Raw genomic sequence first — 20410 nt, forward strand, 5'->3', positions numbered from 1 at the left:
TAAGTTCCTTTATAGTACTACTCAATCCAATTTAGCAAGTCTAATATCCAACCGAAGCAATGAATCATACAGGAGTGTTAGTCAATATACAGGAAAGGTTGCATACGATAATGAGGGTAACAAGGTGTACGAATTACATATTCATACTGATAGAGATTACATATTCAGGGGGCAGTAACGGCTTGTGGGGATTCCTGGGGGCGGGCAGGGTAGCGGGGGGCATTAATACATTATTAAAATATATTAAAGAAAATTTAAAATAAAAACCTTACCTTCTCTGCCACACGCTGCTCCTCTCTTCCGCGTCGTCGCTCCAGGCACAGTCTCACAGGCTCCCAGCATGCCCTGCACCAACCCTGACGCTGCTCAGTGCAGCATCAGGATAGGCTTGAAGTGCCCAGCCAGGGTGCTCCCAGGCAGACTGGGAGCATGTGCAGGCTCTCTCAAGCCCGGCAACTACTGTGTTGCTGGGCTTGAGGGAGCTTACTGCGCATGTATGTTTGGTCAGCCCGAGACAGCCGGCCAAACATACATGCGCAGTGAGGGGGAGTGCTGTGCACTCCCTCCATGTACGTCACCCCCAGGGACCCACCCCTTTCAAAGAAAAGGATAATAAACATGGTTTATTATCCTTTTCTTTGAAACGTCTTGCAGCTGCCGCTACTGGTGAGGAGGCAATCCTCCTCCGCCCTTATGGAGGAGCCACCCCTGTAAGGGGAGCTTGATGGGGAGAAGCCAGAATGTAAAACGAGTGTAGGATCTGCAGAATACAGTGATTGGAATAGTGTGTACTCCTAACTCTTACTCACTATTCTAAGGAACCCTTTTTAGCTTCGTTAGAATGATGAAAGATTGAGAAAAAAAGACAAAAAGGTTCCTGCAAGGCGCATGTAGCTCTTTGATGGTGGCTCTCAATTCACTGTGCTATCATACAAGAAATGAAAGTTGTAACCTGGAGGTAACACAATTGGCCTTTTGACAAAAGCAGTAACCTGCTGAGCTATCTGAAAGCAAACCAGAGGCCTGTGTGTTACACACAGTGCTTTGTTGCAGGAATCCTACCCCTCTATGCTACTTTATGGTAAGTCAAACCTCCGACTACCTGCCCACAGATCTCTGCAGTAAGTATAGTAACCATTTGAGTTATCTTACTGTTATGATGCCCTGGAGTTGCTGGGCACACAGATATGAGCAGAAGATGCCTTATTCCGAAATATATTTTAAAACGCTGCCTAACTGTGATCAATAAAGCAAGCCAGAACAGATTTACGGACAAGCTGTCCTTGTCAATTTCTCTGTGGCAGAACTTTTTGCTTTTTTTTTAATTTTATTTTTTAAATATAGTTGTCTGGCACACTCGCCTCTTCATGACTCGTCCCTGGTGACCCTGTCCCCTTTCTACTCCTCCCCTTAATCACCAATGTATTGGATCCGCGAGTATTTTTTCCATTTCCAGCATGTGCTAAATATATACAGACATCCCGCCTGCGAGCCTTCTTGGAGGAGCCTGCTGGCTGTCTGTCCCGCGGAGGGATTTCCAGCTGCGCTCCGTCCGATGCTGCACTTTAAACCACTCTGCGACCAAAGCTCACAGCGCAAGGTACCCACCCCTGGGACATAGCTCTTTGCTTTGACTTGGCAGGAGCTTTGACAGCTCCCGCCATTTCAGAGCAAACACTCTGCTTCCAGTGGGCGAGAGCTGTCAAAGTGCTATCGCCCACTGGAACACAGGGAGCTGCATGTTTAGTAGCTGCCTCTGTGCAAGAGCCACTGCTGGCTCCCACAGGAGGCAGGGAGCCGGGCGGGACCGTGGTGTAAATCTGTTCAGTAGTTTTGAGAAATTGAAGAAAATCCAATTTTGTGTATCTAGGGACTCAAAGGATGTGCAACCCCTTCTGGTCTTGTGCGGGGATCTGATTGGCTACCAACACTTTAACCGGTGGTTGGATTAACAAGTAGTAATGAAAATTACTAGACATTAAAAATAAAAAACATAGGAATCCACTGAAAAAACAAAGGTTACAGGGACGTTAGAGTTAGGAAATAGATTTTTTTTTTAAAATAGAAATTCACTTAAAAAAAGATTACAGGTACGTTATGGTTAGGCTCACATTTTAAACGTACAAAACCATAGAAATTCACCAGTTATAGTTAGTGTGACCTCAAGTAACAATGACTTGAGCCCTAAGGTACCTTTGTTATGTAGCCATTTTTAGCTATAGTTTTATACACATATTTTAGCAAACTAGGCCTGCTGCTGTGCACTTTAACCTAGATATATTTTACTTAGCGTTGTTATATTATTTTAACATTAGCCACATTTGCAGTCTTTTTTTATTTTCTCCATCTAGCTGTTCTTTGCCGAGGTAAGCACTGAGTTCTTAAACAAGACATTTCTTTCACTCTGTGCTTTTCTCAAGGCTGCAGTAAGATAGGTCGCCGGCAAAAGTGGTACGCTTTGTCTCCAATGTTCACAGAAACATACACACTCTCACGTGAGGATTCTTTCTTGGAACATCAGCTGTTTTATTATAAAAACACTACATAGACTCATATACGTTAGAGGGAGATTACAGCCAGATGACCATGACTGCATGCTGATTGCTTCACTGCAGCTGCTTATGTAGACTAAAGGCCTCTTGCTCAGGTATGTGGGATGATGTCTTCCCATGGGGAACCTGAAAGGACGAATTAGAGCTTAACATGCTGAGCTCTAACATAGCTTAGGTAGGAACTATCCCTACAAACCTTAGTGACAGTACTGTAGTGTTATTCTTGTGTTTTACTCTCCTTGTCACAATTTTAATCTTATTGTGCTTCATCATCCTAGTTATTGCAATACTTGCTTTATTTTCTAAGATGCAGTTACTTCAATAAAACCTTATTGAACTTTACTCTGCCTCTGATTGTCCCTGAGTACATGAGACTAATGTAACTGAGAGAAACAGATGAGATCTGAGTGACCACAATTCCCCTGAGTCGTCATGAATATCAATCGCCCGGTTGCCGCCATCATCCCTGCTCTTGGGTGAAGATGAGGCACTGCTAGTTAGCTGGAACAAACCCAGATGAGGCCCACAGCTGTCACATGGTGCAGGATCAGACTCAGTCCCCGCAGTACAAGTGATTCTGCCGCTCGAATCCAGTAGTCTCATTAGGATAATGAGAACCTACACGACACCTGTAACTTGCGCTCTTGCCCTGCACTGTTAATTATCCTACAAATTACAGCACTCATGACAACTTTGATAACATCATTGATAATATCAATGTAATATTTTCAGTGAAACTTTTGTTGAAAAAACTGTGCATGGAGAGGATACGAGTTATAGTTACTTGAGATGACTAACAGGTGAATTTCTATGGTTTTGTATGTTGAAATGTGAGCCCAACTATAACGTCCCTGTAATCTTTGTTTTTTCTAAGTGATATTTAAATATATATATATATATATATATATATATATATATATATATATATATGTTACTTATATAACCTACTGGCGGTCACCAGTAGGTAGTTATAGTTAGGACCTACTATATAAATATATATAAAAATACAAGTGGACTTGATTTTATTTACAGGTTAAATGTTCAATTCAACCTATTTTCTCAATATAAAACAAGTTTTCTTTTAAACTGAAAATGAAAAAATACATCGAAATTAAATTAATTATAATAAATCAAACTTATAAATTAACTCAATATTATTATACATTTAAATGGACATACATTTTCTGAAGATTAGGATCATACAAACATTTTTAAAGTAATTCATCTGTGAAGTAAAAGTTACTAATAGCTACCTGCAATGAAAAGGCTCCTGATGTAACTCCTGTGATGGAATGATTCCCGTAGTAAAGGCCCATGAAATAACTATAGTGTACAGTCTGTTGCCTTAGTGAACTGAAAGTCTGAGGAGGGTTTGATAGAAACAGAACCAATGCTGTCCGACACCACTACATCAAACACCAACTGGGTGTCTCAAAAAATAACCTGAATGGCATCAAAGGCTGACTAGCTAGAACCCATCAAGTGGGTCATGATCTCTGGGTGCTGCACAATAATAACATAAGGTATTTGCAGCACAACAACGTGTGATTTTACGGAGTGCCAATGGAAGAAGACATTCATGCTATCCTTTTTTTCTTAATTGCCTTCCTCGCCACCCGGAAATTAGAATTTGGTGTATAGAATTTCAGCATGCACACTGGATACATTCTCAGACCTCCACCAAGTCCAAATCATTTAGACCTATCCAGGGATTTAGGGCCAGATGTATGAATCTGGCCCATTGCGATTCGGTAATTGCGATTTTTAAGAAATCGCAATTACCGACTCGCAAAGGGCCATGTATCACATTTGTGAGTCGGTAATTGCGATTTCTTAAAAATCGCAAATGCAATTACCGAATCGCAAATTGCGATACTGGCCCCAATCGCAGCTATGGGCCTGTTGGGCCATAGCTGCAAATTTTTTGCATTTCGCAAATTGCGATTCGCAAAATCCAGGTCGCAACGCAGAAAATCGAAATTTTTGCGATTTTCGGTTTTTGGTCTGCGAATGCAGTTGATGCATTGCAGAACCCGATTTTGCACTCACAAATGGACGATTTCGCTGTTTGCGAGTGCAAAATCAGATGATACATCTGGCCCATAGTTAAGTGATTATGCCGGCCAAAAAAAAATCTCACAGGGTCACTGGATCTGTGTACCTGCAGACCTCTCATGTGGGGAGAACATCTTTGCTGGAGGCTAGGGTGCTAGGATATCAATTATGAGTTGCTGGAACATGTTGAGCACAACTGGTAGCAAATCTATGCAATACTTAGAATCGTAGTCACTCAAATCCTTTCTGGATGTCAAATTCAACTGACAAACTAGTTATCCTGACTATCCTCTGGATGAGTCCTGCAGGATTAATGCATCTTAGAGGGAGGATTCCTGATGACTTAAGCACTCATCACCGCTCAGACAAAGAACATTTCTTTTAATGTTTACGTGTTGGCTAAAGTAAGACATAATTTAAACTTGCCCCTCAAATCTAGGGGATAATTTGCCTGCACAGGGAATGCTTGACCTACACAGGGTGCTTGGCTTATGGACCCACTCACTCTATCCCTTAATGCAATCTCTTTTTACCCTAAAAGGAACTCCAATGCATATTGTTGTCTTCTCTCACACCAAATGTATTTTTTTGGGTAGGATCCTGCACACACCTGGGGAACATTTTCTCCCTGACACTAAATAGTACTTATGAGAACTATTAGCTTCCCTCAACATATGCCCGTACCTCATACTTAAATCATTCTAGACCTGACAATTCAAAGAACCTTGCTCTCCATTTTTCATATGCAAGTTTTTTCCAGTTTGACTCTTCGTTGCTTTCTGATATTCTCTTTGCTCAATTTGTTATCCTCTGCCCTCTATACATTCAGCTTTCTTTACCCTTACCTTTTGATGCCAATGTGACAATTATCTGAGATGTTGGCCAGATCTCCTGCCTAGGTTATTTGAATTTGAACCACATGCTGTTACCAGTTTTGGTTCCATAGTATAAAGCTTATGGGTTGCACTTCTATCGCCTGCTCTCCAGATAGATGTATTTTCCTCTCTCCCCTTCATCCTCCTTTTACCCCTTAAACTGCCCTCCCACCGCTTGATTTTCCCGACTCCAAGAACAGACTGACTTGGTTTATTACAATCTGACTGTTTCACAAAATGTATGCATGAAATACTCCCCAGAAAAAAGGATCCTGTATATCATTGTGCTTTTACTGAAATGCTAAATAAAATCTGTATAGGCTAGAGAAGGATACCTTTAATATCGATGGCATGCGAGGAAAACAAAGAATCTTACCACAAACGGTGTAGGAACATATCTTGAAAACAAAAAGACGGGTACTCCTTTACCGAGGAACACAGCAGCTGTAAGTTTTGCAAGCCTTTAAGTAACAAAGAGAAAACAGAGTGAAATAATACACAACACTGTTTTGGGAACCTTATGCAATGTTTACTGTATTAAACAGGTATTTTTTCTTCTTTACACACTTAAAGTATCAACCAAATGTACTAAAATATATCATTACGTCCAATCCAACAATTACTACAGCTATCTGTAAGCCATAAAGAAAATTGGTTCTGGTTAGCAAATCTGCCACTCTAGAAAATACAATTGGGCATTTTGTAAAATGTGAAGAGAATCAGTCAATAAAGTGTTAAAAAGATAGGAAAAAGAGTCAAAGAACAGGTTAGCTATCTCTGATAAATCTCTTTCTGATTAATACTTTATCTAACCAAAGATTACTTCCCTTTAGAAGACTTCCAGGCGTCACTCGATCCTGAAGATTTAAACAGCATTGCTTGTGCATGCCGATAACTGTTGTTGTCGCCACTGTGTTCATTTTGTTCCGCCCAGAAGCAAAGATGGAGCTGCATATATTGGTCACCCTGCACGTCAATGTCTGTTTTGCTTAACTCCGTCTGCTCTCTGGGATGCAGAGCAAAACACTAATCAGATGTAATGGCATGCAAATCTCTAGTTTGGGACTTTATTAGATGGAAACAAACACTGCACAGAGGGAGGTGGTAGGGCTGCATGGAATTTGTGGTTTGACAGAATATCAACAAGGAGGACTCTTACTTACACTGTAAGCTTCTATTCGTAGCATGGGGTACTGTAAGTTTACATACACTCACCCACCTTCCCAGAATTCATTGGATGGCTCAGATACTGCTTTATTCTGTATTTATTGTCCACATTTTCTTACTTTACACTTACAATGTGTGATCATTATGGTGTACTATTTCTAGCTCCACTAGCGTACACTGGATGTGTGAAAAACTATTTAGGAATGGAGCTGATGACCATGCAAATCACCTCTGACAGGAGTCATAATACCTTGTGACTCAAAAGATTTCTTTGAAGAAAATCAATTTGCAAAAGTCCGAGCCCAACACTAGATGCCAGGACTATTGAGAGCATGAAGCACAAATAAATGATTACAGGGTAAGTAACATAATTTATTTGTAGCATGTGTGTAAGTACACATGCTCTTCATATATTGTAAAGCAGTTCTCCTGTAGAGATGGCTAGTCAAAGGATGGTGAAGGGGCCTGAAATAAAGTTCTGAGTATGGTACGTCCAGAGCATGTCTGTTGGGATGCTAGGTCATCCAAACAGTACTATTTAGTGAATGTGTGTGGAGTTGATCATGTAGCTGCCTTGAATATGTCTACTATGGAAATGTTACCCAGAAAAGCCATTAAAAGAATCTTTTTTCTTTGTCATTCCGCCATTGTCTTGTTGAACTTCACACACCCATTTAAAATCCTCCTCCCCAGCCAGGCTAACAGGCAGCCTATCTTGATCCCTGTGTCAAAGCTACTGTGCCAAGCAGTATTTCTCAGAAGCATTATAGTGGGTATTGTGATATACTTCCCTTAGAGCTTTTCCCAGAGCTCCCCCTCCAAGGATGCAACAAGCACAGCCCTACATGTCTTGTGCAATGAGATTTTGTCCCCAGTCCTTCATAACAGCTTTGTATGCTTTCCACAGGGTTACAGATGTGTCGACTGAGCCCAGGTTTTCTTTCAAGAATAGTGTATATTCCGATCAAAGTCCCCAATTATGCCCCTATTCTACAGGTCCCAGGCGTCTAACCTGAATGTGAATGTTTCTAGTGCTCCCTGTTTTCCTCCCGTCACTATACTAAAGAGAGAGTAGTTGGTGATGCACCTAGCCAGGTACTTCACCTCTTGAGACAGCAAGAACTCTTTTATTAGCATGAAAATTGAACCTAGTTGAGAAAAAGGATTTGTGAGCTCTCGAAAACAATGAAGTGTCCCAGGGAATGCATGACTGTCCCAGGCCAGTGGGTGGGTATGTGTGTGTGTGTGTGTGTGTGTGTGTGTGTGTGTGTGAGGTCTTTCTGTCCATCTCCTCAACCATGACATCATTGAAGTCGCCACTCATTTTATGAGTTATGACGTCCATTTCTAGGATTATGGGGCCTATTGTGTAAAGGATCTTTTTGTTGGAGCCTGGGCAGTGTATATACATTCAGTATCAATAACTATCACCTTCTCAAATGCCATGGAAAGTCCTCTGGGCCCACTCATTGTTTGGTAATCTGGAATGAGGGATTTTTATTTGCCAGGATGACCACCCCCCCCGAGCCAAAAGTGTGACCGCTAATGATGTTAATTAACCCCTTTTGAGGCATTGACAACTAGTGCCCATCAGCAGCACCAGAACATATATATGTTGTGCCACTACTTCTTTTTGATGGTATTGTCCAGCCCATTTAAATTTCAATACAAGATCCTTAACGCCTCAGTCCCAAATCTAAGGCTAACTGATGGAGTCTCCGAATTCTGCCTCTTCAGAGGATCCCCTATATTTAGGTCTGTGTTAGATCTGTCATACTGCGTATATAAACAAAACCACCACTGTGTTCCCCATTTTACCCCCACTCTACATTTCTTTTATGAAGGTTTGAAAATACCAGTTTCCCAAACCTGTTGGATACTTTTAACTGAAGATTCTTCTCCTATGGAACAGATGCCAAAACAAGGTCTCCTAAGATGGTGCTTCTGCATAACGGCAGTACCAAACAGGTGAAGTGCCCATTCTGTGCTTCGTGTACATGTGCTTTGATGCCCACATCGCAGCCCGACAAATATTAAGACCAGGCACTCCATGTGCCAATGCAGAGACCGTGGCCTTGGCATGGTGGAAAGGACACTCAGTCCTTCTGGAGGCTGCTTCTTAGCTACTGAGTAGCATATCTTAAAACGGAGACGTAATCATCAAGACAGAGTCCTTTGCAGCACTGCCTTGCTTTGCTTTGCTTTCCTTTGCTTTGCCTGAATGAACCCCACAAAAAGATGATTTTCCACGCGATGGTATTTGGTGAGATCACTGTGAAAGCTCAAGGCTCTCCTGGGGTCCAGCCAATTGAGTCTCTCCTCCTCCTTTGAGAGTTAAGGTGAAGAAAGGAACTATGGGAGAATGATGGGTTGCCAAATGTGAAAAGTAGTCAAAACCTATGGCAAAATGGCTACCCTGGTCCTCAACACCACTTTATCTGAGAAAAAGTTGGAGTAAGGCAGCTGCACTGCAAAAGCTTGGAGTTCACTCATGCGATGAGCGAAAGTTACTGTAATCCGGTATACAGTCTTCAGAGTCAGGGGACATAGTGGACTGTGTATGGGTTTCAAGGAATGCACATAAAGAAATTTAGGACCAAACTGAGATCGCACTGTGGCATCACAAAGGATGTGGGAGGAAATATAGGAGTCAATTTTTTTAAGTCAAAAAGAGCCAACAAATACCTTTCAATTGCACCAAAATCAAGTCTCTGTTTGGCTAGAGATGAAACAAACAATAAGACACCATATATTTGTCCTATAACTAGGCTGTCCTATTTTAGGTTTAAATCTATAATAGCTGATAAAACCCCACCTAAAAGGAAACAGCTCTCATCAGTGTAAAGAATATAAACACTAAAAAAAGCCTACAACAACCACAAACTAAAACGCCATTCAAAGAAAGGAATGTGTGAGAATTAATCATTGTTATTTCTTTCTGAAGGGGATAACACAGTGTAACTTTGTAATGCATGGTAGTAGCAAGAAAGACCCATTCATAAGTATCTTGGCCAATATGTCATATCATGTTTACACAGAATGGTTAAAACAAGTAAATATTGATATCAGGTAGGTTACCTACCAAACACCTTAGGGTTGAAATATTCAATGCAGGGTATAGTGACAAGTACCTGTGAGGGCCATGCAGTCACATTCAAATGGGATAGTGGTGGAAACAGGACACACGCCGCTCTACAGACCAAAATAAATCATAGCTGCAAAGTCTCCCATTGCTACGTGTGATACCTTTAGCTAATTCTAGCTTTTTACCCAACTGCCCTTAATGCTGGGGGTTTTGAGCCCATGATTACAATGTTAACAGCAAAATCCAAGTCTCAGAATACAATGTGATTGATGTCTGTTAGGTCAGGACTGGCTTAAAGTGAAAGACTGGCTCTGGGGACACTCAGCAGCTATGAATTTCCACAAAAAAGTAGCATCACCTTAATGTAGCCAGTCAAAGAGTGCACAAAAGAAGTGGCAAGAATGCCTGAAGCACCACGTTTCAGCTGCCTTAGAATTCAGGGCTACAAATTAACCTGGTAGAATTCTAATTATAAAGGTGTCACTAGGTACTATGTTGGAAGGATTAACCACCTTTACAATGCCATAATATTCAGTAAGGAATAGTAAATTACCCCCAGCTGTATCCAGGAATTTGTTTATTAAAACATATGAATACAGCACTCTTACTTTTTAAAATCCACTAGTAGTCCTGTAAATCAGATAGTGTCCTAACAGAGTGAGTGTGAGAAGTAATGAGACGTGAGATGATAATCAGATGTGAGCATGAGTGAAACTTTCTATGATTAAAATATATATTATAACATAAATCAATTGGATACATTGTAATGGGAAGACACTATACACTGTGTATTACTTCTCCTTCAAACTAAATGTGTGCTTTATAACAATCACTGCAAAAAACGACATGCTTTGTGCCCACTCCAAAACAGTTTTTGTATATTTTGGGAGCTAAGCAGCTGAATAAACACTGAAAAGCACTGATTTCAAAAGGTTTGAAATACACTGAGAACACCCCAGTGAAGTCCACAAAAAATAAACACTGAAAACAGGATAGTCTACCCATAACATGTCCATGCTGCAGGTGCCACACCAAGTCATAAACTTGTCCCAGCGCCAGCATAGACAGACTTTGCAAAGGGACCCCTGGCAGCACGGACGACATCCATAACTTCATTTGTAAGATCAAACACAGTCAACTGCTGCTACTCAGTCTTCATATGTGGAGGGCCAGATTACACAGGTTTTGGTGGAGGACCCTGCCCTATTGATCGGACAGGAGATCCAACTGAAGCACTTGTTTGATAAGAGGAAAGGTGCTCACACTCAGATGTTGTAGTTATCACACTCACCTGGCCTTATCTGGAGTCAGTAGGATGACTTGGACCTCGCCGTTCCAGATTTTCTTCAAAACTCGGGGTAGGAGAGACAGCGCAGAAATGTATACAGGAGCCACGGGCTCGATCAGGAACGCATCTCAGAAAGAGAGACTTTTTGGCAAATTCACATGAAAAATTTGTGACACTGCATTATTTGGTGGCAAAAGATCTAGCCAGGGTATTCCTCATTGCTGGAAGACACCCACTGAAACCTTGGGATTTACCAACCATTCTTGATCTGCCAGGCGCCCCTGGCTAATCTCATCTACCTTGGCATTCAAGGGTCCCAAGAGGTGGTTTACAACCAGGGAAATGCCCTGAGGCTTGAGAGACTAAGTGCATCACTGCACATGTCCCAGAACCAACCCAGTCTGGCTTGCTGCAGTACTACATGGCAGTGATGTTTTCCATGAAAATCTGAAACAGCCTCCCTTCGATGGACAATAGGAAAGTTTTCAGTGCCAGGTAAATAGCCCACAACTCCAGCAGGCTTATGTAAAGACTGGTTTATGCCATATACCACAGTCCTCTGATCTCAACCTCTCCAGATGACATTCCTATCCCAGCAACAACGCATCGGTCACAACCGTTGGCTCTGGGTGGGCAGGGATAGGGTTCTGCCTCTGATCCTATTGCAGTTGAGCAGCCATCAAAGCAGGTTTTTTGAAGACTCCTCCAAAAACTGGATGGAATCCATTAGGTTCACCTGGTGCTGGGCCCACTTCAGACTTCAGGTTCCGCTGCAAAGCCAGCATATGCCACCTGGCATAGACTATGAAAAGAATGGATGTGGTCAAGAGGCTGGGAGACCACAGAGCCACTCTCTCCCTGAGATCCAGGGCTGAGGCGCAAAGATCAGGATCATAACCTGAATGCCCTGGATTCCTTATGCCCAGTGAAAGGGAGTCTTTCTGGAGGAGTCAGGTGACTTCAGCACATTGATGGGAAACCCGAGTTAAGTTAGGAGGTTCGCTATTGTCTGGAAGTGGTCTATGATTCTGCAGTGAGCCCACCTTTAAAAGCCAGACATTGCGGTAGGGGAAAACTGGAATCCCCAATCATTGTAGATGTGCTGCGATCACTACCATAACTTTTGTGACCACTCAAAGAGCACCATAAATTGATAATGTTCATGGCCCACCTCGAACCACAAGCAGTATCTGTGGGACTGCAGGGCAGGTAAATGAAAGTAGGTGTCCCGTAGATCTAATGCCCCCATCCCTTTTCCAGTTACCCTTTTCCAGTTACCCTTTTCCAGAGCAGGTCGACCCTGGTCCAACATGAGCCTCTTTTTTTGTCATTCCCCAAAAAACATTCGGGGAGGATCTAAAAAAGTACTAATGCCTCCATCCTTCTTCAGCAAGAGGAAGTAGTGGGATCCTCTCAATGGCTCCCTTTGCCAGAAGAGCCTGCACTTGTTGAAGTAAGATGGAGAGGTGCTCCTGTGAAAGCCACTGATGGGGGGCGGATGCTGAGGGGGGTCAAAAAGGAGTGAACAATCTCAAGGATATTATATTTTGCCACCCTTCAAGAAAATAGATGATCCTGCCTCCCACAGGGTGGTCATTCTGGTTGGAGTGATGCCACAGGGACAGAAGACTGGAAAGTTCACAGCCTCTCCTTGATTCCTGACCGTAAAAAGGCCGAGGTGGCTAGTGGAAAGGTTGTGGGCCTTGTTGTTGCCAGTACATGGAGTGGCCTTGAAAGGGTCAAAACTGCTGAGTGGCTATGCTTTGAAGCATTACAACCCAGAATTAGCCTTCTTGCCAAACAGCCAGGATCTGTTGAATGCCTTATCCATCAGATAGTCCTGCACCTCACAGAGAAGTGTTGTCTGCTCCAGAACGGATGTGTTTGACAGCAACCTGACTATCTTGGGTGGCTAGAGCTAGATTGGTACAAAACTCCTCAGGGACTGCCTGCAAGATCTTGCTAGCCATATCCCATCATGTGTGGGAATATCTCCCCAGCAAACAGCTGACTTTCACTGATGAGAGGATTAGGTTGGCTGATGAAAACATTGGTTTCTGGAATGCTTCAATTATCTTTGACTCACTATCTTTGAAGTACGTAGGGAATGAACTGGGATTGACCTTGTTGAAGGAAGCCAGAACCACTAGATGTTCTGAAATAGGGTGATGCTTCAGGAAATAAAGGTAATCTAGTGCCGGCCTCTGGCACCTGACTACTTGCCTGTTCACCAGACCAGTGGACAGAAACAAATCTTCGACCAGGTGCCCATTAAAGTGTCAATCAGGGCTTCCCTCAATGGTAGTAAAAGCTCAGAGGAAGTCTGTTTGAGTTGCAAAACTTCAGTTAACACATTAGTCTCCACTTCAATAGATGTCAGCTATAAGTATAAACCCTCTGTTGCGCATCCCATCACTACAGTGAAAGAAGCAATCTCCTCTTTCATGGTTGGGTGAGGGGACATAGCCCAGTATGCAGGAAGTGTCCGACCCACTGACTTTCAGCAAGTACTTATATACAATGGCATCATAATTTGGAGAGAAATAATCCCCATCACCTCCATTATCATCTCCAGAAGCTGTCTGACTCTGAACCAAGTCTTGATGGACTAGACTGTGAAGGCACTAATGCTTTGTGAACTGATGTCCACGTAGCCGCCTGGCAGATATTTAGGACAGGCACTCTGCATGCCAGAGCCGTGGTACCAGCCTGGACTCTGGTGGAATGAGCCTTCAAGCCTTTTTTGCTGCCGATTTTTGGCCAGTGCATAGCAGATCTTAATGCAGAGAACAAGCCATCAAAAGATGGCCTGTTTTTGCATGGTCTTGTCTTTCATTACCCCAGAGAATCCCACAAAGAGTTAATCCTCCACATGTTGTTCCGTGGTATAATCAATATAAAAACTAAGTAACCTCTTGGGCTCCAGCCGGTGGAGTCCCACTTCCTCTTTCGAGGTTTGAGAAAAAGCAATGAATGTTGATGGCTTACTCAACGTGAAGTCATCACCATCTTCGGCAGGAACGCTACTTTACTCCATAGCACCAGTTGTGCAGAAAAAAGGTGGAATATGGAGGCTTGACTGAGAGGGCCTGAAACTCACTCACACACCATAAGGATATTATGCCGACCAGAAAGAACATTTTCAAGGTGAGGAGGCACAATGGAAAACTGTGCATTGGCTCAAAAGAGGCACACTTGAGGAAAGTGAGAATCATAAAGAGCTTTGGTGGAAACATATGTTGCAAACCTTTTAGAAAATGCATCACAACAGAAGATTTGAACAAGGACAGCTGGTCCAATAAATGTAAAGAACAAGTTACTTACCTTTGGGAATGCCTTATCGGGTAGAGACATATTCTAGTTGCTGATTCCTTACCTTTGAATTCTCCCCAGACATCAGACTGGATAAGGAAGATTTTCATAAGCAGTACCCCTGCGCGTTACCATGTCGTCAATCCGCTCCGCGTCAGTCTTCTGCGTCATCCACGCCAGATAGGACATTGAGGGTCCTATGTCACATGGGCGCACTGACGTCAGTTTCTTTTTATGACTTTCTACGACAGAAGCACAGAGCCATAAAGAAACTGACTACTGGTGCGTCAAAACTAAGGCCCTGAAATCAGTTTGCGGAGAGGATGGGTGGGTCGGTAAGGAATCTGCAATAAGAATAGATCTCTACCAGATAAGGCATTACCAAAGTTAAGTAACTTGTTCATCTGATAGAGACTTCTAGTTGCAGATTCTTTACCTTTGAATAGATACCCAAATAATGCCATCCCTGGAGATTAGGCAGCACCTGCAGAACAGGGATGTGAAAACATGCAACCTGCAGGTCCAATACCACCATCCAGTCTCCAGAATCCAGGGCAGAGATAACCTGTGACAGCGTGAGTAGGCTAAATTTATTTGTGCACAGGAAAGCTTTAAGAAGGCAAAGGTCTAAAACAGGACGAAGGCCTCCATCCTTCTTTAGCACTAGGAAGTAGTGGGAATAAAATCTATTCCCTACTTCCAAGCCCAGCACTTTCCTATGGCTCCTTAGGCCAAAACAGCCTTCCCCTCCAGAAGCAAAATGTACAGATGTCCTTTGAGGGCTGCTCTGGTGTAGGTGATAGGTGCACTGGGTCAAAAAGGAATGGAAGGGCATAGCCCCTTTTTCTGGACAATTTGAAGGACCTTCTGGTCAGATGTAACGGTCCACCACCCCAGAGCCAAGTGCCTGAACTTGCCTCCTACTGGATGACTCTCTGCCACTAAGGTCTCATTAAAGTGTTTTTGAGGTTTTTGCTGGAAGGACAAGGGCTTTGAGCATATACTGATCCTGTAGGCTTGGTTGTCGTCTTTTCCGCCCATGGTTCAACCTTGAAAGGGCAGGGAGGTCTGTTGTGCAAAAAGGCAGGGCCTCACAGTGTTGATACTCCAAATCCCGGCTGAAACTGTTGAGGAGGGGGATTGCTGGCCTGGTGCCAAAAGTCTCAAAGAGCAGGCAGTGGCTCACCTCTCCTTAAAACACTCCAGAACCGAGTCCATCTTCTCGTCAAATAGAAGGCTACATTTAAGGGATGTCCATTGAGAAGCCTGTGGATCGTATCCATGCATGGCTCAGGAGCACCTCGCTTGCCCCAAAAGCCCTTATAGATTATCTGTAGTTTCAAGGCCCGAGCCGCTGACAAACCTGGACACATCCTCTGCCATCTTGAATGGTTTGGGCCATGAAGCCCATAAGTCTTCCAGAACCGCAAGTGAAGGCCTTCTCCCAAAGTCCTAGGGATTAGAATCTAAGAAAGCAGCTGGTGTTGACTGACTTCAACCAAAGGCTGGCAAGGAGAACATTTGTTTGCCAAATGTTTCCATGTCTTTGGATTCCACAACAGGAGGAGCAATCAGAAAGGCATTCAATTCGACTCTGATGGTGGACGTGTGCACCACCAAACTCTCGGGTCTGGATGCCAAGTTAAAAAGTCAGGGTTGCCTGGAGCTAATCTATGGTGACAGGCGACCTGTCAATTGACCAGAAGGCCGGAACAGTTTTTTCCACTGCCGAGTGCATGAGGGCCTCGTTGAAAGGCAGAAGTAGTTTCATCGGTGCTTGGCCAGGATGAAGGATCTTAGTATAGACATTTGTTTTTATCTCCATAGTGGGGAGGTGGAGGTCTGAATCACAGTGGCAAAAGATGTATTTTCTTCTGTAGGAGGTCCTCGGAGTCGAAGGGAGTACTTCAACCCTGCATTAGATGAGGTACCAAACCCACTGGCAACTTGTGGGTCCATTCATGTACAAACTGTCTTCAACATAACAGGTAACAACCTCTTCCCCATCACCTTCATTGTCATCTCCACATGGTTGTCTCTGTTTGTAGTCTGAGCCAAAAATCTGGGGAAAGGTCTGTGTATGACTCGCTGTAGAGGAATAGTGTCTGAGTCTTAGGGATTGAGTACGGACTGTGCCACAGTGAGATCTAGGCCTGGGCCCACCAGTGGTGACCAAACTGGAGGCCCAGTGGATTCTTGGAGCCAGAAGGTGCACCAGAGGTAGCCAGAATCCTGCCAAAGATGTGCAGTATAGCCTCTCGAAAGGCTCTGACCTGCTGCCACATCACCGACAGACCCAGATACTCTGGTACATCTGAACTAAAAACAGAATAGCTCCTCAGCAGAATGGGAGCAACACATGGAGATATGGTGAGTGCCTTGCAGTTTCTATGGAGAACCAAAGAGGCATGGGCTCAGTCCGACTTGCACTTGCTATGTTTCTTCTTGGACCTACCCAAAGACTTCGACTGTGACAGTATTCTGCCATGGAATGACTCGAGAAACACGTCCACGCTCTTAACTTCAACCTGGAGTTTTGCCACAAAGCGTTTCATTCACTAATGGCCTCTGGATTTACCTGGGTGTCATTGTTGCAGGCCAAACCGAAACACACACAGCGTGAGGATCGGTCACAGACATCTGTTTGCAATAGTCCTGACAAGGCGTAATCCCTGTAGTTTTAGGGTGTGACGTTCCCTTGCACACTAGAAACTTTTTGCCAAGTAAACTATCATTTGACAGAGTAGATAAAAACAGAAGCAGAGTTCCAGGTCTGCATCTGAAAGCGTGAAAAGAAAGGAACTCATGCCAGCATGCATGGGAGGCGCTTATATGAAGCTCCATTCTTCACTGCCTCAGCGGAGTGATGTTAGCAAGGAGCCACACGGTCACAATCTGGGTGATGTTGGGAGGTGACTACTTCGGGAGCATCATAAAAGAATTTTGGAATGCAGCGGACTGTATTTATCAGATTGACTGTGAAGGGGATGCTGGTGTTTGTCTGAAGTGTTTCAATGTCATTGGCAAGGGAGATGCTGTTCAATGCTTTGCTTAATGCTGAAGACTTAGTAAAATGGTGACAGTGTCTCGCTGCAGATGTTGAACCCTCATGATAACCATGTCGGGGCAAATGCTCTCAACGGCAAGGCTGTGGTCTTCTATGGTGTTTGAAATAGCTGTTGGTGAGAATGATACTACTTAGTTTCTAAGATTTCTCACATTAATCTGATCTCTCTCTCTGGATCTCCATCGGTTGGAGCCCTTTAGAGAAGGCGGCACTCTGTAGAGGAAGTAGTGTCCCATGGATGGATCTTTCTCCTTTGCCCTAGGGTCTTCAAACATGACCACTACACACACTTGGTGTGGTCTGAGGCAGCTTTATTCCTTACACAAGAGGGTCACTTACTTAAAAAGAATTGTATTCAGAAACGAAACATCTGAAGAAAGCAAAGAAAATGTGTTATGCTCTTGCTAGATGTAAAGGATGCCAAGCAAAACCAGAACAATTAGGTTTCCAACAGACATTTCACTGAATAAATAGGTGTGAAAATACCTAGTACCATGATTTCAGACACACAAGTTGGAATTAATGACTATGAGGCATCTGCCAGTATAAGGCATCAGAAGCAATGGAAGCTCCTGGAGACAAGAGGTCTTATGAATTATTCTAATGTAATCATGTCAGGCTGTGCTTTTCTTCATTTCTTAGACATCTAGGGAGAAAGTGGTATTGTAGGTACTGCAATGTAGTGTGAAGAAAGGGGTTTTTAGTATTACAGGCCAAAATTTCAGAAAAGCCTGTCTATGATAGGCTTTTAGAGAGCGCGCAACAATAAATGGGCATGCAGGACTCTTTACCCTTTCTACTGACATAGGAAACGATATGCATATTATGAAGTGTTCCAGGGGCCCACACGCAGAAGGGAATTATTAAAATGTTACGACTTCAATTAAGATTCCTACGTTGCAGAATCCAAATTTCTTTCTCCAATTATCTTCTAATCCCACTTTTACATTCTTTTGAATTCGTTGTTAAAAAGGAATACCACCTCCACCACCTTAAAAAAAAAAAATCTAAAAACCCACTGCAACATTTTCCTCTGAAATTCCTCCACTATTGGCTTTTTGTTATTGTAAAATTTGCAATATTTAGTTAACTTTTTCCACTGAAGTAGATTCTCCAAACTAACAAAAAATTTGAGCGGCATGTAATATGTTTACAGGGCCTAATCTCATCCACTCACTGATCATCATGATCAATAGAAACATTTTCAGCTATTCATCCAATACAGATGGTTATTAACACCCAGCTAGCTTAGTCCTAGAATTTCTGTGCGCTGTTAGTACCGATTAAATGAAAAGCAATTACCACAGTATACTTTGTAAAATCAAATGCATAATTGATCATTTAAAAAAATAAAACTTCCAGAAAACATCCTTTGGGGAAAAACAGTACACAGTACAGTCATTGAACAAACGAAGCCTTAAAATACAAAAGTATTAATTACATTAGGAGCCTCATCCCACAAGCAACTCCCGTTTCAAAAGACATCAGAAGTTGTGGGATACCTTTCATAGGTCAGATACCACAAAGATATATTGCTTTTTATGAAATGTGGGCCTCTTTCTAGTTTTCAAAAAGAACCAAAGTGCAATTTGTCAGTTTCACAAGATACTTATTTCTATGAATGGCTTCTGCCACCACAAATCTATGGGTTCCAGGAGGAGTGTCAAATTGGAAAGCTTCAGGTCTGTCGTAATCTATCCATAAATTAAAAATGTGTATATTAGATGCACGCACGCCCACATGACATTCCTACTGTACCATAAATTGTTTGATTTGTCCAACCCTAGGTTATATCTTCATCAGACCTGTTGGTCTATTTACAACTTTGTGTTATTTGAATTATGAGGCTAAGGCTAAAGAGAGCCATTGTGCAGGATCACACCAGAGCGATGACGCGCTAGAGGGGACTATAAATTGGACACATCCTGAAGCACTGCTGGCTGTAACTTTACTGATATTACAAAGGTTTGAAGGTTGGGGGTCAATTATACCCGTGTAAACAAGTCACTTGAAATATAAAGAATCTTCCCCTGTATACATTTTCCCTTTTACTTCTCCATTTCTGTGTTCTAAAAGCGTAGATTTCCTTCTAGAGCACACACTGAATCCTTAGTTGCTTAAGATTGTATTTCCTTTAGCCAAACAGTCGTGTCTTCGTGCAACACACCAAATGGATTCATAAATAATCATTTTCCAGTGGTTGAGAAACCGAAAGACGAAGCAAACTACATGTTTTCAGATACTTGCGCTCGTTACCTCTTGCTGCTGCAGCCGCTGGACTGCTGACTCCGCGTGTCATAGCCGATCACAAGACCTCTCTCCTTCAGGTCAGGGAAGCATCGGCCGAGGTATCGGTACATCCCCTGGAGCAAGGGAGAAACACATGCGGATAGTTACGGTCGGTGTCCTTATGTGAAGCTTCCATTCTATGTTTCAAGCATGCATCATTCTTGCTGTAATAACCCTAGCTGCGGACTCTGTGGACATGCAACGCAGGAGGTAATACATGCGCGCCAGCGATGGAGCTGAAAGATATTTGGAAACTATCCTTAAGGATGCTTTCTTTCTTCAATTGTCAAAGCTGCGCCATGAAAAAGATGCATTTCTTCACTTGGTACAGAGTCTAATGAACACCTGAGCAGTTGGTAAACTTGGCGCTAAGAGTCAATGTGCAAAATACAACCTGCTAATACACAAATGTTTGTTAATTGCCCAGAACTGTGCAGTTTCCGGAATCACGCAAGTAGAATAATCTCATCAATGCTACTTCGCAACATCAAGTAAACTGCGCACATTTTCATACACTAAACCTGGACCCTTCCCTCTCCCCTCCACTTACATAGCAAAACATTTCCGAAGCCTGCCTAGGATTGGAAAGGATGAGCAATAACAGAACCAGTTTACAAAAGGATAAGAGACAATTTTTCTCTTACATTCTAGTAGGTAGAGATGTTTTTAAGAGAAGGGGAAAAATACAGCTTACTCAAAACGAAAGGACTGTAGTGTTTG

At 42.9% G+C, this 20410-nt stretch overlaps 1 protein-coding gene across 1 annotated transcript in view; it reads right to left on the bottom strand.

The window, feature by feature from the left end:
* Positions 1-20410, bottom strand: part of PGM2L1 (phosphoglucomutase 2 like 1) — a 522422-nt gene that overhangs the window by 326514 nt on the left and 175498 nt on the right. The window contains exons 3-4 of the mRNA XM_069203801.1: positions 19658-19764; positions 5859-5943 (exon numbers count right to left, since the gene is read on the bottom strand). Of these exons, the coding sequence (XP_069059902.1) occupies positions 5859-5943; positions 19658-19764 (192 nt within the window). The remainder of the gene's footprint in view (positions 1-5858; positions 5944-19657; positions 19765-20410) is intronic.

This window comes from Pleurodeles waltl, chromosome 8, assembly GCF_031143425.1.
Source record: "Pleurodeles waltl isolate 20211129_DDA chromosome 8, aPleWal1.hap1.20221129, whole genome shotgun sequence".
Lineage (NCBI taxonomy): Eukaryota > Metazoa > Chordata > Amphibia > Caudata > Salamandridae > Pleurodeles > Pleurodeles waltl.